Consider the following 12,009-nt stretch of genomic DNA (forward strand, 5'->3'; position numbering starts at 1 on the left):
CAAGAGTCGTGCGTGTTAATCTAACAAGAAGTACGGGAGACAACTCCTCGTCATCTCCCATTCGTGGCCTCGCGCCGTCTGTGCCCATAAATGCACGAGCGTCAGTGTGGTCCAGTGGGTTTGCACGTGTACCACCACCACTGTCGTCATCACGACTGTCGTCATCATGACTGTCATCATCATCACAGTCAGCCACAATCAACCTTCCTGCTGGGTGAAAGCGTCTCAAAGCTGTCGTCGATCCTCATGCTCCAAACGATGCAATAATCCACCCCGCACCTGCGCACGAGCCGATTTAATCGCTCCATCTCATCGGAGGACGACCTCACGGACGATTTACATCACTTGGCTGGCGCTCCATCATAATGCTTGTCCATTGATCGTCATCTCTGGTGACGTGTCCTGTCCAAACCCACTAAACTTTTCTTACCAGTAAAAATGTTGCGTTTTACCTGCGTGTGTTCTCTCATCTGCATCTTCCTCTCTCTGTCTCGATTTGTAAATCCGAGCAAGCATCTGTGCACCTTTCGTTTTTTTTGTTTGCTTCAATTCCCTTGATAACTTCCCTGTTGGTGATTCATATACCGCAGTGGTTATTGCGCACTGATTAAAAACCTTCTGCATACTTACGCGGCTGTGTAATATTTAACTTGTACACAGAGGTCATTCGTATTATTGCCACCGCGATAAAGCATGGGAAATCCCTTAGGCCATTTTCAGAGTCCGTAATCCCCCCTGTTCTCGACATCTTGTCAGTGGTTTGGCCTTTTCTGTGTTAAATGTTTGCATTAAAACCGACGGGGGGAGGCTCTTGCCTTGTAACATTAACTATTGTTCTCGCCTCCATGTGCTTTTTTTTAGATCAAATATGTCTGAACAAGTAATTTATTCATAAACCACAATCCGTTTACACGCCGCCTTTTTGCCCAGGTAGGCAAATTCTGGACCCGTCTCGACTTTCTAGCATTATTCGTCAAGTGATGAGGCACAGAAAGTTGAAACCGGTCTGCACTTTGCCTACCTAAGCAACTGCTGTCGAATAACATTGGTCCTGGAGACCCCCCCCCCCCAATCGGCCGATGAAGCCGTGCAATATTTTCTCTTTCATACGATGAACCCAGTCACCCCCCCCCCCCCCCCCACCGTCTCTTTATCCGTCGTCTTTTATTTATTCTCCACAACGCACCGCAGCGTCGCGCACGCTTAGTGTCGCATGTGCATCGAGCAGCTCGTCGCGCTGACCCTTGCAGAACACGAGGGCTCGGAGTCTGGAAAACGATCTCGCCTTGTGCCGCCCCCACCTCCTCCCCACAAATTCTGCCGTTGCGTTTACACCTTCCCGGCAAGGCATAGGGAAGGAAGTCGTGGGTTCGATCCAAACCCTGACGCCTGTGTATTTGGAGTTTGCGTGTCTCTCTCTCTCTCTCCCCGTAGTTGCGTGGATTTCTCTCCGGGTCCTCCGGTTTTTCCCTGCACATTTAGAATCAACAACACACGTTTAGAGTATTTGGCTGCTGTAAATTTCCACGTTATAAGCCACTTCCTTGAGCTATCATTTGTGGCCAGGTAGCTTCTGAAAAAGAGCTATATAGCTCAGTGGGCCTTACCTAGTAAAATAAAAATAGTTTTAGTTCATAGTTTAAGGTTAGCATGGTGCTTGCATTTGCTGTCATGTCGGAAAAGGCAGTGCAGTCGGGGGGAGGTGGGGCAACAGAAAAACAAAGAATAAAAATCATGCGCGCGCATGGATTCTGTGACGCTCTCCAACGCGCGCCTATACTCGGAATTATTTAACGGTGATGGTAATGACGCGTTTCGAAGGAGCACAACGAGGCATCGTCTCCCGACGACGCGTGAAGTGCGACATGGCCCCGTCGTGCGGTTTCACACCGTGGCGTCTGATGATGGCATCACCCCCTTGGCCGCCGAAGGATAACCCTTTTTTAGCGCTGGTTTTTACCACCAAATTTGGAACAACGCCGTTTTTTTCTTGGGTTAAGTCCCCCCATAGCAATGCGGCCTCCAGGAGACAAACGGACAAGGGCGAACGCATTCACACGTTCACGCATTCAACCCCGGTTCGAAAGTTTGCGAACGAGTTTTGGCGAAGAGCTGGTTAACATCTCGGGCGTTGCACGTGCGCAGACACGGTGGCGGGATAATGTAGTGGCGCACACGCGCGTACACACGCGCACGCTCGCACTGACACATAGTGTTGTAATCTAAGGAGGCACTGCAGTTGATTTTTAAATGGGTGTTTGAGTTTCATGCATTTTTCATGTAGAGATACATTTCACTGCACGCTTAGCGGCATTTTAATGACTATGCCTCTGGTTTATTTGTGTCGGCTGCTGTTGGAGGGAAAAAAAAATCAAGTAATGGCCGCGTTACATCTCTCTTTCCCATTCATTATCGTTATCAACGTAAAATAGCCCCGAGGGAAGGTGCGGGGTTTTTGGAAGTCAACAGGGTGTTTACGAAGTTGCTCCCTTATAAATAGAACCTCCGCGAGGATGCCAATGTTCGTGTTCATTCAAACTTGTTAACTGCAAGGAAGGGCGTATGGTGGCGGCGACCGGATACGGTCGCTCGTTGGGAAGTGGTTGAATGCGAACGCTGCCCCGACGCTCTCAGCGCTCGCTCGCTCGCTCGTATCTCCCGATTTGTGTTTTGGCGACGCTGCTCGGCAAATTACGATGCACGCGCGCGCTGGTGCGCATGCATCACGCGGACAAACCTATTGCATTGCCAGCAGCACAGCGTGAGCGGAGGCTGCGCTCAGAATCCATTCCCCCGTGGTGAGGAGTCTGCTGCGGGTATTCCACACTGTAACATTCGAAGTGTGTGCCCATTGTCTCCTCTGGAGGTCAACTGGTACTGACTTGGGACACGTGTGTGTGTGTGTCTGTGTCTCTGCGCATGTGTTGTGTTCGTGTGCTCGCTGTGTGTTTGCATGCGTGTCCGTGTTGTAATTGCGTGTGTTTTCTGTTTGCGTGTGTGTGTGTATTTTTACGTGCCAATTTGTGTGGTTGCATGTGTGCTCGTATATGCATGCGTGTTTGTTCGCGTTTGCATGTGTATGTCTGCATGTGTTTGCATGTGTTTTTGTACGTGCGTTTTTATGTGTGTTTATATGCGTGTGTGTGTGTATGTGTTCGTGCGTGTGTCCGGGCTGTGTGTTTGCGTGTGTGCGCGTGTGCAGGTGAGTTTCTTTTCACGATCGCATCCGACGACAACTCCGAGTTTTGGCTCAGCCCCGATGAAAAGCCTGCCAACCTGGCGCTGATGGCGTACGTGGGCAAGGTGCGCTATTTCCAGCTCTTCTCCGCGTTTTTTTTACTTTGTTGACAACACGATGCCGCGTCCGCCACCACACGGCCCCACTGCGTCTTCGCGCGCAGTCCAAACACGTGTTTTAAACGTGCAACTGTGGCCTGCTCCATGTATTTTTGTGGGCTGAGCGAGTGCGAGTGGACATTGGGAGCTGTGGCTGGCGCGGTGCTTAACGCACTGCGACGGGTAACCCGGCCCAGCTCGAGTTGGTGGCATGGTGGGTTTGCAAGTGGACAAGGGCATGAGTGGGCAAGTGAGTAGTGGGTGCTTGGTTGTAATGATGGATCGGTTGGCGATGACTGGGTATGTGGGTCTGATGGTGGGTTAGTTGATGAGTGGGTTGGTGAGTGAATAAGTGGGTGGTTATAGTGATGCGGTGGGTGGTGAGCAGGCAGGTGAGTGATGGGTTTGTGTATGAGTGTAATGATGGGTTGGTTGATGAGTGGGAAGGCGAGTGATTGGGTAGATGTGTGACTGCGGTCCCCATTCTCATCTGGCCATGCAGAACTGAGTGCAGGTGCCGCCCGTAGCCTCCTCTCGGCCCGCTCCGTTCAAACCTCTTCACACGCTCACCACACGAAACTGAGTTTGAATTCTATAAACTGTTTTTCTTTACCAGGTAAGGCCCACTGAGCTATACATCTCTTTTTCCGAAGCGACTTGGCCACAAATGATCGCTCAACGAGAAGTGGCTTATCATGTGGATATTTACAGCAGCCAAATACTCTAAATGCATGTCGATTCTAAATGTGGAGGGAAAAGCCGGAGAAAAATCCACGCGAGCATGGGGAGAGAGAGGCGAGATTCCAGATGTACAGGCGTCATGGTCGAGATTGAACCCACGACCTCCGGCATATCGGGCGAGGTAGTCAACATTTTGCCAAAACCTTGGCCACCCATTAAAGGTCATCCATGAAAAGGCAAAATCGTCGCAACGATCTTTGGAGAGCTCTTCGTGCAGCACGACCGCTCCATTAGGGCTGCCCTCGACTTTATTTGCCAGGACACCGTGTGATCCTTTGGGAGGGGGTTGGGGGAGCGGAGGGATGCGACCCGCGGCGTGGGCGGTTAATTTGCGTGTGGGGCTCACTCCCATCGGCAACGGGAAAAGTGTCGCCCGGCACCACCGCGCTCGCTCCCTCTCCTCCTCCTGCTCTCATTGTACCCAGCGTCCCTGCACTGCAGCAACTCGTTTGTTGACGTGGGAGTAATGGGGGGGAGGGGAGGGAGGAGGCCTGTTGCCATGGAGACCTGCATCTGTTTTACAGTCGCTTTGTGTCTCTAGCCTTCAGGAGTTTCCAGTCGACTTGTAAAAAAAATCTAAACTGAAAGCGAAAATCCTTTTGCGGGCGGGGGGGGGGGGGTGTGTTGCATGGGTGTGGGGGCACGTGGCAGGAGAGATGGGAGGATGCTGCTTGCTCCGCTGTCGCGCTCTCTTCAGGAAACCACAACACTCCCTTCGCTTTGCGTGGAGAAGCGACGGTGGTGGAATCCCCGAGTGAACAATGCACGCGCGATTCCGACAGCCGGATCGGTTTCACGCGCACGTGGCACGGGAGCCCCGTTTGTCGACGAGCACCTCCCGCGCGATACGGGTCGGGTCGTGGGGGTTGTTTGACCGTACTTCACCACGCCGGTCCATGCTGCTTGGCTTGGTGAGGACAGAGATTATAGACGAGGGAGCATAGAAGTGCAGTGCAAACATTGATTCGTCTGCACTGCCTTCTCTGCTGGCCATAACATAACCCAGCCCCGCGACCACACGTGACGAATTGACCTGCGTGGCGGTCACCCATCCAGGCACTCAGCAGGCTCGGCCTGCTTTGGGCGTCGGCGATGTCGCAATGTGCGGCCAGCTGGCCCAGCCATAGAGCGATGGGGACGGTCCTCCGTTTAAAATCCTGTTTGGGGACTTTTCGTCGTCGTCGTCGTCATCATCTCTGCACAGGCCACCGCTTCTGGGCTTGGCATTGCCAAATTTTGAGGAGCAGTGACATTGTCGTGCTGCAGGGCCTCTCAGGAGTTGGTATCACGTGGTTTGCCTTTCCTGACGAGCACATTGGTCGGTTGTGTAAAAGCCCCCCTCCCCCCCACGATTTCATGAGAGAGTTGCATCTGCTGAGAGCCACTCTCAGCCTGTTTAGGCCATGTGAGCCATTTGGAATTGGAGCCAGATGCGAGCTCCTTTACTGGGGATTGACTCAGCCCATCATCCCCCTCTCTGGGGTTCGTAAAATAGATACCAGTTTTGTGGGAAACTCAGCAGTGGTTGTCCTCTCTCCAACACACCGGTGTGCTGTACCAGTAACGAATTGGCACGTTCTGTTTACGTGACAAACCTTACTAATTGGCATTGACGGGTGGTGGCGGGTTTAACGACGCATTTATATTTTCGCGATCCTACCCAAATAAACACTTTTGAAGGGGTTGTCCTATTTGTAAACTTTTCCCCGCCAAAGAAACTAAGAATTTCCACCACGAGGCTAGGGGGCTGTATACATCGCCTGGGCACGTGATGCCTAAATACTCATTTGAGTGGGGGGAAATCGCCGACTTTTTTTTCTTTCACTTTGAATTTCATAATTGCAGACGCTTAAATAACACTCAGAAAGGGCGGCTATGCAGTCCCCAAGTGGTCACGTGACCAATTTCCCCCATGACCTTTCTCCCCCCCCCCCCACCAGCGACACCGTGTAATCTCGACTTGAACGAGCGAGCCGCTTGCATGCTTCCTGCCGTGCGCGTTTGGCTCCCCATTATTCCCCGTCTTGGCCCGGGAGCGCGAGGGGTCGCCCATTTCATTGCGCGAGAGGCAATTTGAGAAAACCCCCCCTGCCGCCTTTTTGTGAGGCCCTTTTGAGTCAACGGGGGGGGGGGGGGGGGGAGTGGCGGGTGGTGACTTTAATCTATGGGCTGTGCTGGGGAGGCCCTGCGCGTACATCGCGACGTAGCGCAGGCCTGAGCTGGCGAGCGACCCGATTGAGTTGCGTGCGGGGTGGGGGGGACGCGGCGCAAGGGGGGGGGGGGTGCAGCGAGCCTCGTTCGCAACATTTTGCAGCCCCCCAAAAAATAAAAAACGGCAGCCATTTCTCCCATCTGTTTTGACGCCTGAATCTCTCGCCCATCGGCCCCGTCGTATTTTTATCTGGCTACAGTTCACGAATGCCTCCCCTGCCTCCCCCCCCCCCCCCATTCAGACTGTAAATCCGCACCGTCAAAGATTATTGGCCAGGTTTAGACTTGTTTTATGGCCAGAGTGTATGTCGGCTCGCATGCCAGCATAGTACTGTCCGCTGATGATATCATGCGTATAGATCGTGTGGCCGCACTTGACATCGTGATCGTCGTCTTTAATCTCAGGTCCGTAAGATGCAGAAAGTCCAACAGTGGCCGTGCTATGCAGAGACAGATCCCTGCCAGAGGAATGTGGAATTTACACCATTTGCTCAGGAGTTGAGCCCGAGCCCCCCTGCTGTGCTACAGTCAAAGGGACGCTTTCACATTTATGTTGACTTACAGCACAGGGAGGACCTTGTACTTTTATTTTATTTTTTAAATGCAAAAAAATATCCACATACTAAGCTATTAAGTAACCCTTCAATGACGCCTTTGTAAAAGTGTGGGGTGTTTTTGCTGCGCAAAGTAATTCGGAACGAGGGCTCCTTCATATTAACTGAAAGCCCACATAGCTAGAAAGGTTTAACGGGCTCTTTATACCCTCGGTGATTTTTTTTGTCAATGCCCTTGACAAGTATTATGAAGGACAATCATACAAATAAAACTTGCGAGCCATTGTCTTGATAAATGCATCCACGCTATGATTGTTCGAACGTTAAAACATAATCTATGCCTTGAGTTTGCTTGCTGGCTGCTGGCTGGGCTCCTGCGCACCCCAAACGGTGATGAGATGTGATCTTCCTCGCCGAGCATACAGGAGATCGGGGTTCGATCCCGACCCCGACACTTGTATATGTGGAGTTTGCGTGTCTCTCTCCACCGTGGTCGCATGGATTTTTTCTCCGGGTCCTCCGGTTTTGCGCACCGCATTTAGAAACATGCGCTTAGAGTGTTTTGATTTTTTCGCTGCTATACATTTCCAAATGATGGGCCACTTTGTTGGGATATAATTTGTGGCCAGGTTGCTTTTGAAAAAAAAGTTAATACCTCAGCAGGCTTTGCCTGGTGGGATGGGGATGATTTAGTATTGTATTTGTTTGGGTGATTTGTTTATCTTTCTTGTACTTGGGATTCCTATTCCTATCGTGTTTTTGTATTGTTTGTTGCTGTAACGTTCTTACCCCGTGCCCCAACTGGACATCTGCGAAAAAGAGCTCATCGGATTCCTCCTCCAGTATAAATACATATTCTGATTCAGAGTAACTCCGTTGTTAGTCGTTGCGGGGCCGTTTGCCACCGAAGCTAGCTGGGCAACTGGCTAAATAAGAATTGTATTTTTTCTGTGTAAGAGAAACAAACGTTGAATTCAAACGGCGGAAGAAGTTTGGAAGACGTCATCGTAGATCGCGTCGCTGAAGAGGTGGCGGTAACAAATACAGAAAACTGACCACGGTGAATTTAATATTGCTCTAACTTTTCAATTTGTGCACCTAGTCTTTTAATTATTTTGACAGAATATTCTATACATCCTAGAGAATGTGAAATCAATCCTCACAATAGATATTATCTTGCCATTTTATTGTGAAATAAAAAAGCAGATTACTCTTAGTGCTCTGAGTACAGAGGGACTGAGAAGAGTTGAAATGACAGCCGACTCTTATTTTCCATATCAATGGGATCTCTTCTCGTTTCAATAAATTGAAACAATTACCACAGTTTGTAAATCTTCTGTTAGATAAAGGCCTCTCCGCTCTGCATCAGTCATATGGGTTGCTTGACCATACTTCACCACGCTGGTCTGTGCGGGTCGGTGGAACTGCTTCAGATGCCACTGACGTTAGACGTGGGCCGCCGCGGGTTGGTTGGTTCTCAACCCGTCGTGCCAGCCGCTCCTCCGTAAACACTACGCCAGGGCAAGAGCCTGGCGTATGTTCGTGTGAAATTGGCCCGGTTAAGTAATTACTATCGTAAACTTTTCTGTCGCTAAGTGGAATATCATAAAAAATTATGTAATGGCCAGCTGGCTCTCTCCCGTGAATTATTATTTTTTCTTCATCCCTCACGCAAGTTAGCCAGTCGATGTCGATTTATCTGTTTTACTTTCCACCTTGGTGAGAAAACCAAATCATTCGTAGTGGAGCCATGTTGGGATCCCCGGAGCAGCTTGCCGCGTTATTGCAACGTCGAGTGCCCTCCCATGTATATTTCGCCAGCGTTCAATTCCAGATTTCAGCACGCGCGCTGTGACTGCGTGCACTGGTGGCGGCGTTGCCTGTTATAGCAAACGAGGCTTGTTCTTCATTAAAGGTGTAAAAATAATAATCTTAGAGCGAAGGTAAGCGTTGAGATGGGGAGACGATGGTGCGATGGCGGTGGGGGTGGTGGCGTGAACGTGGAGTGACGTAGCTTTTATTTTTGGATGAGCTTGTTAAACACGAAGATGAACGGTTGTGTGTTTCCGTACCGTTTCAGTCGGGCAAAGAGTGGACGGCCCCGGGAGAGTACACCAAGTTCAGGACCCAAGCATCGAGCCCCGTCAGGTGAAGCGATTCTTATTCGCGGCACGCACGCACGGATGGGTGGACGGTGTCGGGGTTGTGGGGCGGGTGGGGGGCAGTGGTGGTGGGTGGCAGCTCTCAAAAAACGATGGATAAAATAAACATCACCCCACCACCGAAGCCGCCCACACCGGTCACTTGCCCTTGGCTTGCCCGTCAGGGCTCCTCTGCAAACATCCCAGTGAGCATTGAGATAAACTTATTACACACACACGCGCCCGTTGCTATTTGTGTGCTCTCTCCCATGTGTGCTCTTTCTCTCTCTTAATACAGATAAAGCCGGTCGTGTTTCGGAGCTCTCGCGCGCCCCGTGGTTTGGGGGAGACGGTGGTGTGACTTCCGAAAGGCGACCGTTCATTTTGTTTTTACGCCTCGGCTCTATCTAAGCGGGCAGCCGGCTGCTCGTGGTCTTAGAGGTTTTTCACCGCTGACTTGTGTTCGGAAAGAGCATCTGTCAGCCTTTGCTTTAAAGGATAATGTGCCTCGTGATATTCAGAACCCTGTTCGGGCCCGATTTGCCCTCACTTAAAACTAAACTATTTTAACTTTACCAGGTAAGGCCTACTGAGCTTTATTGCTCCTTTTCAGAAGCGACCTGGCAACAAATGATAGCTAAACAAAGTGGCTTATCACGTGGAAATATATAGCAGCCAAATGCTCTTAACGGCATGTTTCTAAATGTGGAGAGAAAAACCGGAGGACCCAAAGAAAAATCCACGTGACCACGAGGAGAGCGACATGCATACTCAAAATAAACAGCACGCGTCAAGGTCAGGATCGAACCCATGACCTCCTGCATACCAGGCGAGGTAGATAACATCTCGCCACTGTGGCACATAGGCCTCTTTATTTTTAGTAAGGGTTCCAGCATCAGGATATTTGGGCAGTGACATTGATGAGCGTACGGCTTCACGTGCCAGGAAACCAGAGTGTCCCGGAGAAAACCCACCACGGCACAGGAGAGAGGGAGGATGACGCTCGGCACACAACCGTCTCTCGGTCACACCTCCGTTCCCCCACGTACATCAGCTGGCAAACTGCACTCAGCAGGCTCGAGCATTGAGCAGCTTAGCTTCCGAGATCTGACAAAACGATAACTTTTGAGGTGGCTTGCTCGTGGGCTGCCTGCGTTGATCTTCTGATCGGTGCTGGCGAGCGGAAATCGCTTTGTTCGCCGCAGTAGCCCCGAGTGCAACGGGTTGCGTGTAATTTGCATAAAATCGGAAGTGATTGATTGCCACGGGCTGAATTCCCACTTGTGCGTCGTGAGAGACATCAATTAAAATCGGGACATGGCTGGCATACCTCGAGTTTGCCGTTTCAGTCACGAGGGCAGGTCAGTTTGCGGCCGGACAAACCACGACCTCTGACCCGGACTAATCAAGATTTCCACTCTGTCATGAACTCGGTTGTCGTCTTTGTCTTTTGTTGCGGAATCTTTTCTCCCGAGTTGGGCGAATGGTATGAGAGCAGCATATTACAACGAGACAGAGTTATTTTTGTGAGTATTCTTTGATGCCAGCCATCTGCCGATTATAATGATTCCTCAATAGAGAAAGGGGTGTTTTTTAGTCTGCCTAATTTAAATAAGGATCACACACGCGCAACTCTTGCAGTCAGACATTTTGTTGTTGTGTTTTTTTGTTTGTTTGGGCCCAAGCACTTTTATCTCCACACACACACACGCGCACCCACGTAAACATTTGTTTACTCCCATCCCACTTATTTCATGATGATGAGGAAAGTAAGTTAACCGGCGGCAAATGCTGTTTGTGGTCGGAAACTTGAGTTATTTATTCAGAGCGCTTTGTCAAGGCACTGCTTGACAAAGGCCTTCCCCACGTCTTCGTCTTTCTTGAGGGGGTGAGGGCGGGGGGTGGGCGGTTGTTTGGCAGTGCGGGTTAGCCGAAGGGGTTGGTGGCCCAGGACGAGTGTGGATAATAACACGCCACTTATGTTAGCCGTGGCAGGGTTATCGAACGAGGGTCGCCGGGTTTGTAGCGCCGTACGGCAACAACTGCGCCACCGCTTCACCGTTGACGTGAGTTTTTAATCATCACCGTGGTAGCGAAGGATATCGTGGAAATTGTATTATAATAACGTGCAAATGAAGACGTGCTCTCTGGGGCACTGGCAGCGTCGCATCGGTGGGTTTTTTCCCCGTCTCTTCTGGAGCCCCACTGCTCTGCAAACACCATGGGTTAAACACTTTCCCTTCTTGGCAGCACAGCCACTGAATGAATAATGAATGAATTGCCGAAAACCCCTTTTTTATTGCTGGTGGGGGGAAGCGGAGGGATTCTCTCTCTCGTGCAATGAAGATTCTGGGATCCTTGTGCTTTGAGATTCACGACGTCCTTCCTGCCGAGCGTGCCGTCTCGCCGCCGCCGCCCGCGACACACAACAAAGGGGGGGCTCGCACAGCAGTCGAGCCTCGTTCTTAGAGGCTCGATTTCACTCGACCTCTTTGAACGACGAGGTGGCCCAGTGGCCCCCCCGGGGAGCCAACGTCGCCGGGTCAGAGCACCGAGCCGCCCGGCACCGCTGAGATCCTCGGTTTGGATCCCGGGTTCTGGTTTTGGCCGCCGGTCATTAAACCGTGGGACGGGGGAAGGGGGGTGTCAAGTCGCTCGTGTCGATGGGAGTCAACACCGTCACCGATCCATCCCATCCATCAGTGTCATCTCCCGGGTTCAGAGGCCAACGGTCGACGTGTGGCGGCCCTTTCTCTCGGTGCAAGCGCTCGTGATATTCCACCGTGACGAGATGGGTCCACTCCCCCCCCCTGGCCCCCCCCACTCCCGCACCCCCCACTACCCATGCACGTCCATCTTTGTCTTCTGTCTTCAGTTTTCCCAAGGGGGAGGGGCGGCACCACATGACCACAGTGCCTGTCGCCTTCCTCTGGCTACATCCGGCATCCTTCTCTGCAACTCCATCTGTCACCGACAGATAATAAACAAACACAAAAAACACCCCACCTTGTTAATTGTTTTCACAT

The 12,009-nt window shown here is 51.3% G+C and overlaps 1 protein-coding gene across 1 annotated transcript in view; it reads left to right on the forward strand.

Moving 5' to 3' along the window:
* LOC133351310 (N-acetyl-beta-glucosaminyl-glycoprotein 4-beta-N-acetylgalactosaminyltransferase 1-like) overlaps positions 1-12,009 on the forward strand; it is a 110,226-nt gene that overhangs the window by 55,476 nt on the left and 42,741 nt on the right. Inside the window, exons 6-7 of the mRNA XM_061566410.1 lie at positions 3,203-3,303; positions 8,923-8,990. Of these exons, the coding sequence (XP_061422394.1) occupies positions 3,203-3,303; positions 8,923-8,990 (169 nt within the window). The remainder of the gene's footprint in view (positions 1-3,202; positions 3,304-8,922; positions 8,991-12,009) is intronic.

This window comes from Lethenteron reissneri, chromosome 37 (assembly GCF_015708825.2).
Source record: "Lethenteron reissneri isolate LAM-NWPU_2019-01 chromosome 37, ASM1570882v1, whole genome shotgun sequence".
Lineage (NCBI taxonomy): Eukaryota > Metazoa > Chordata > Hyperoartia > Petromyzontiformes > Petromyzontidae > Lethenteron > Lethenteron reissneri.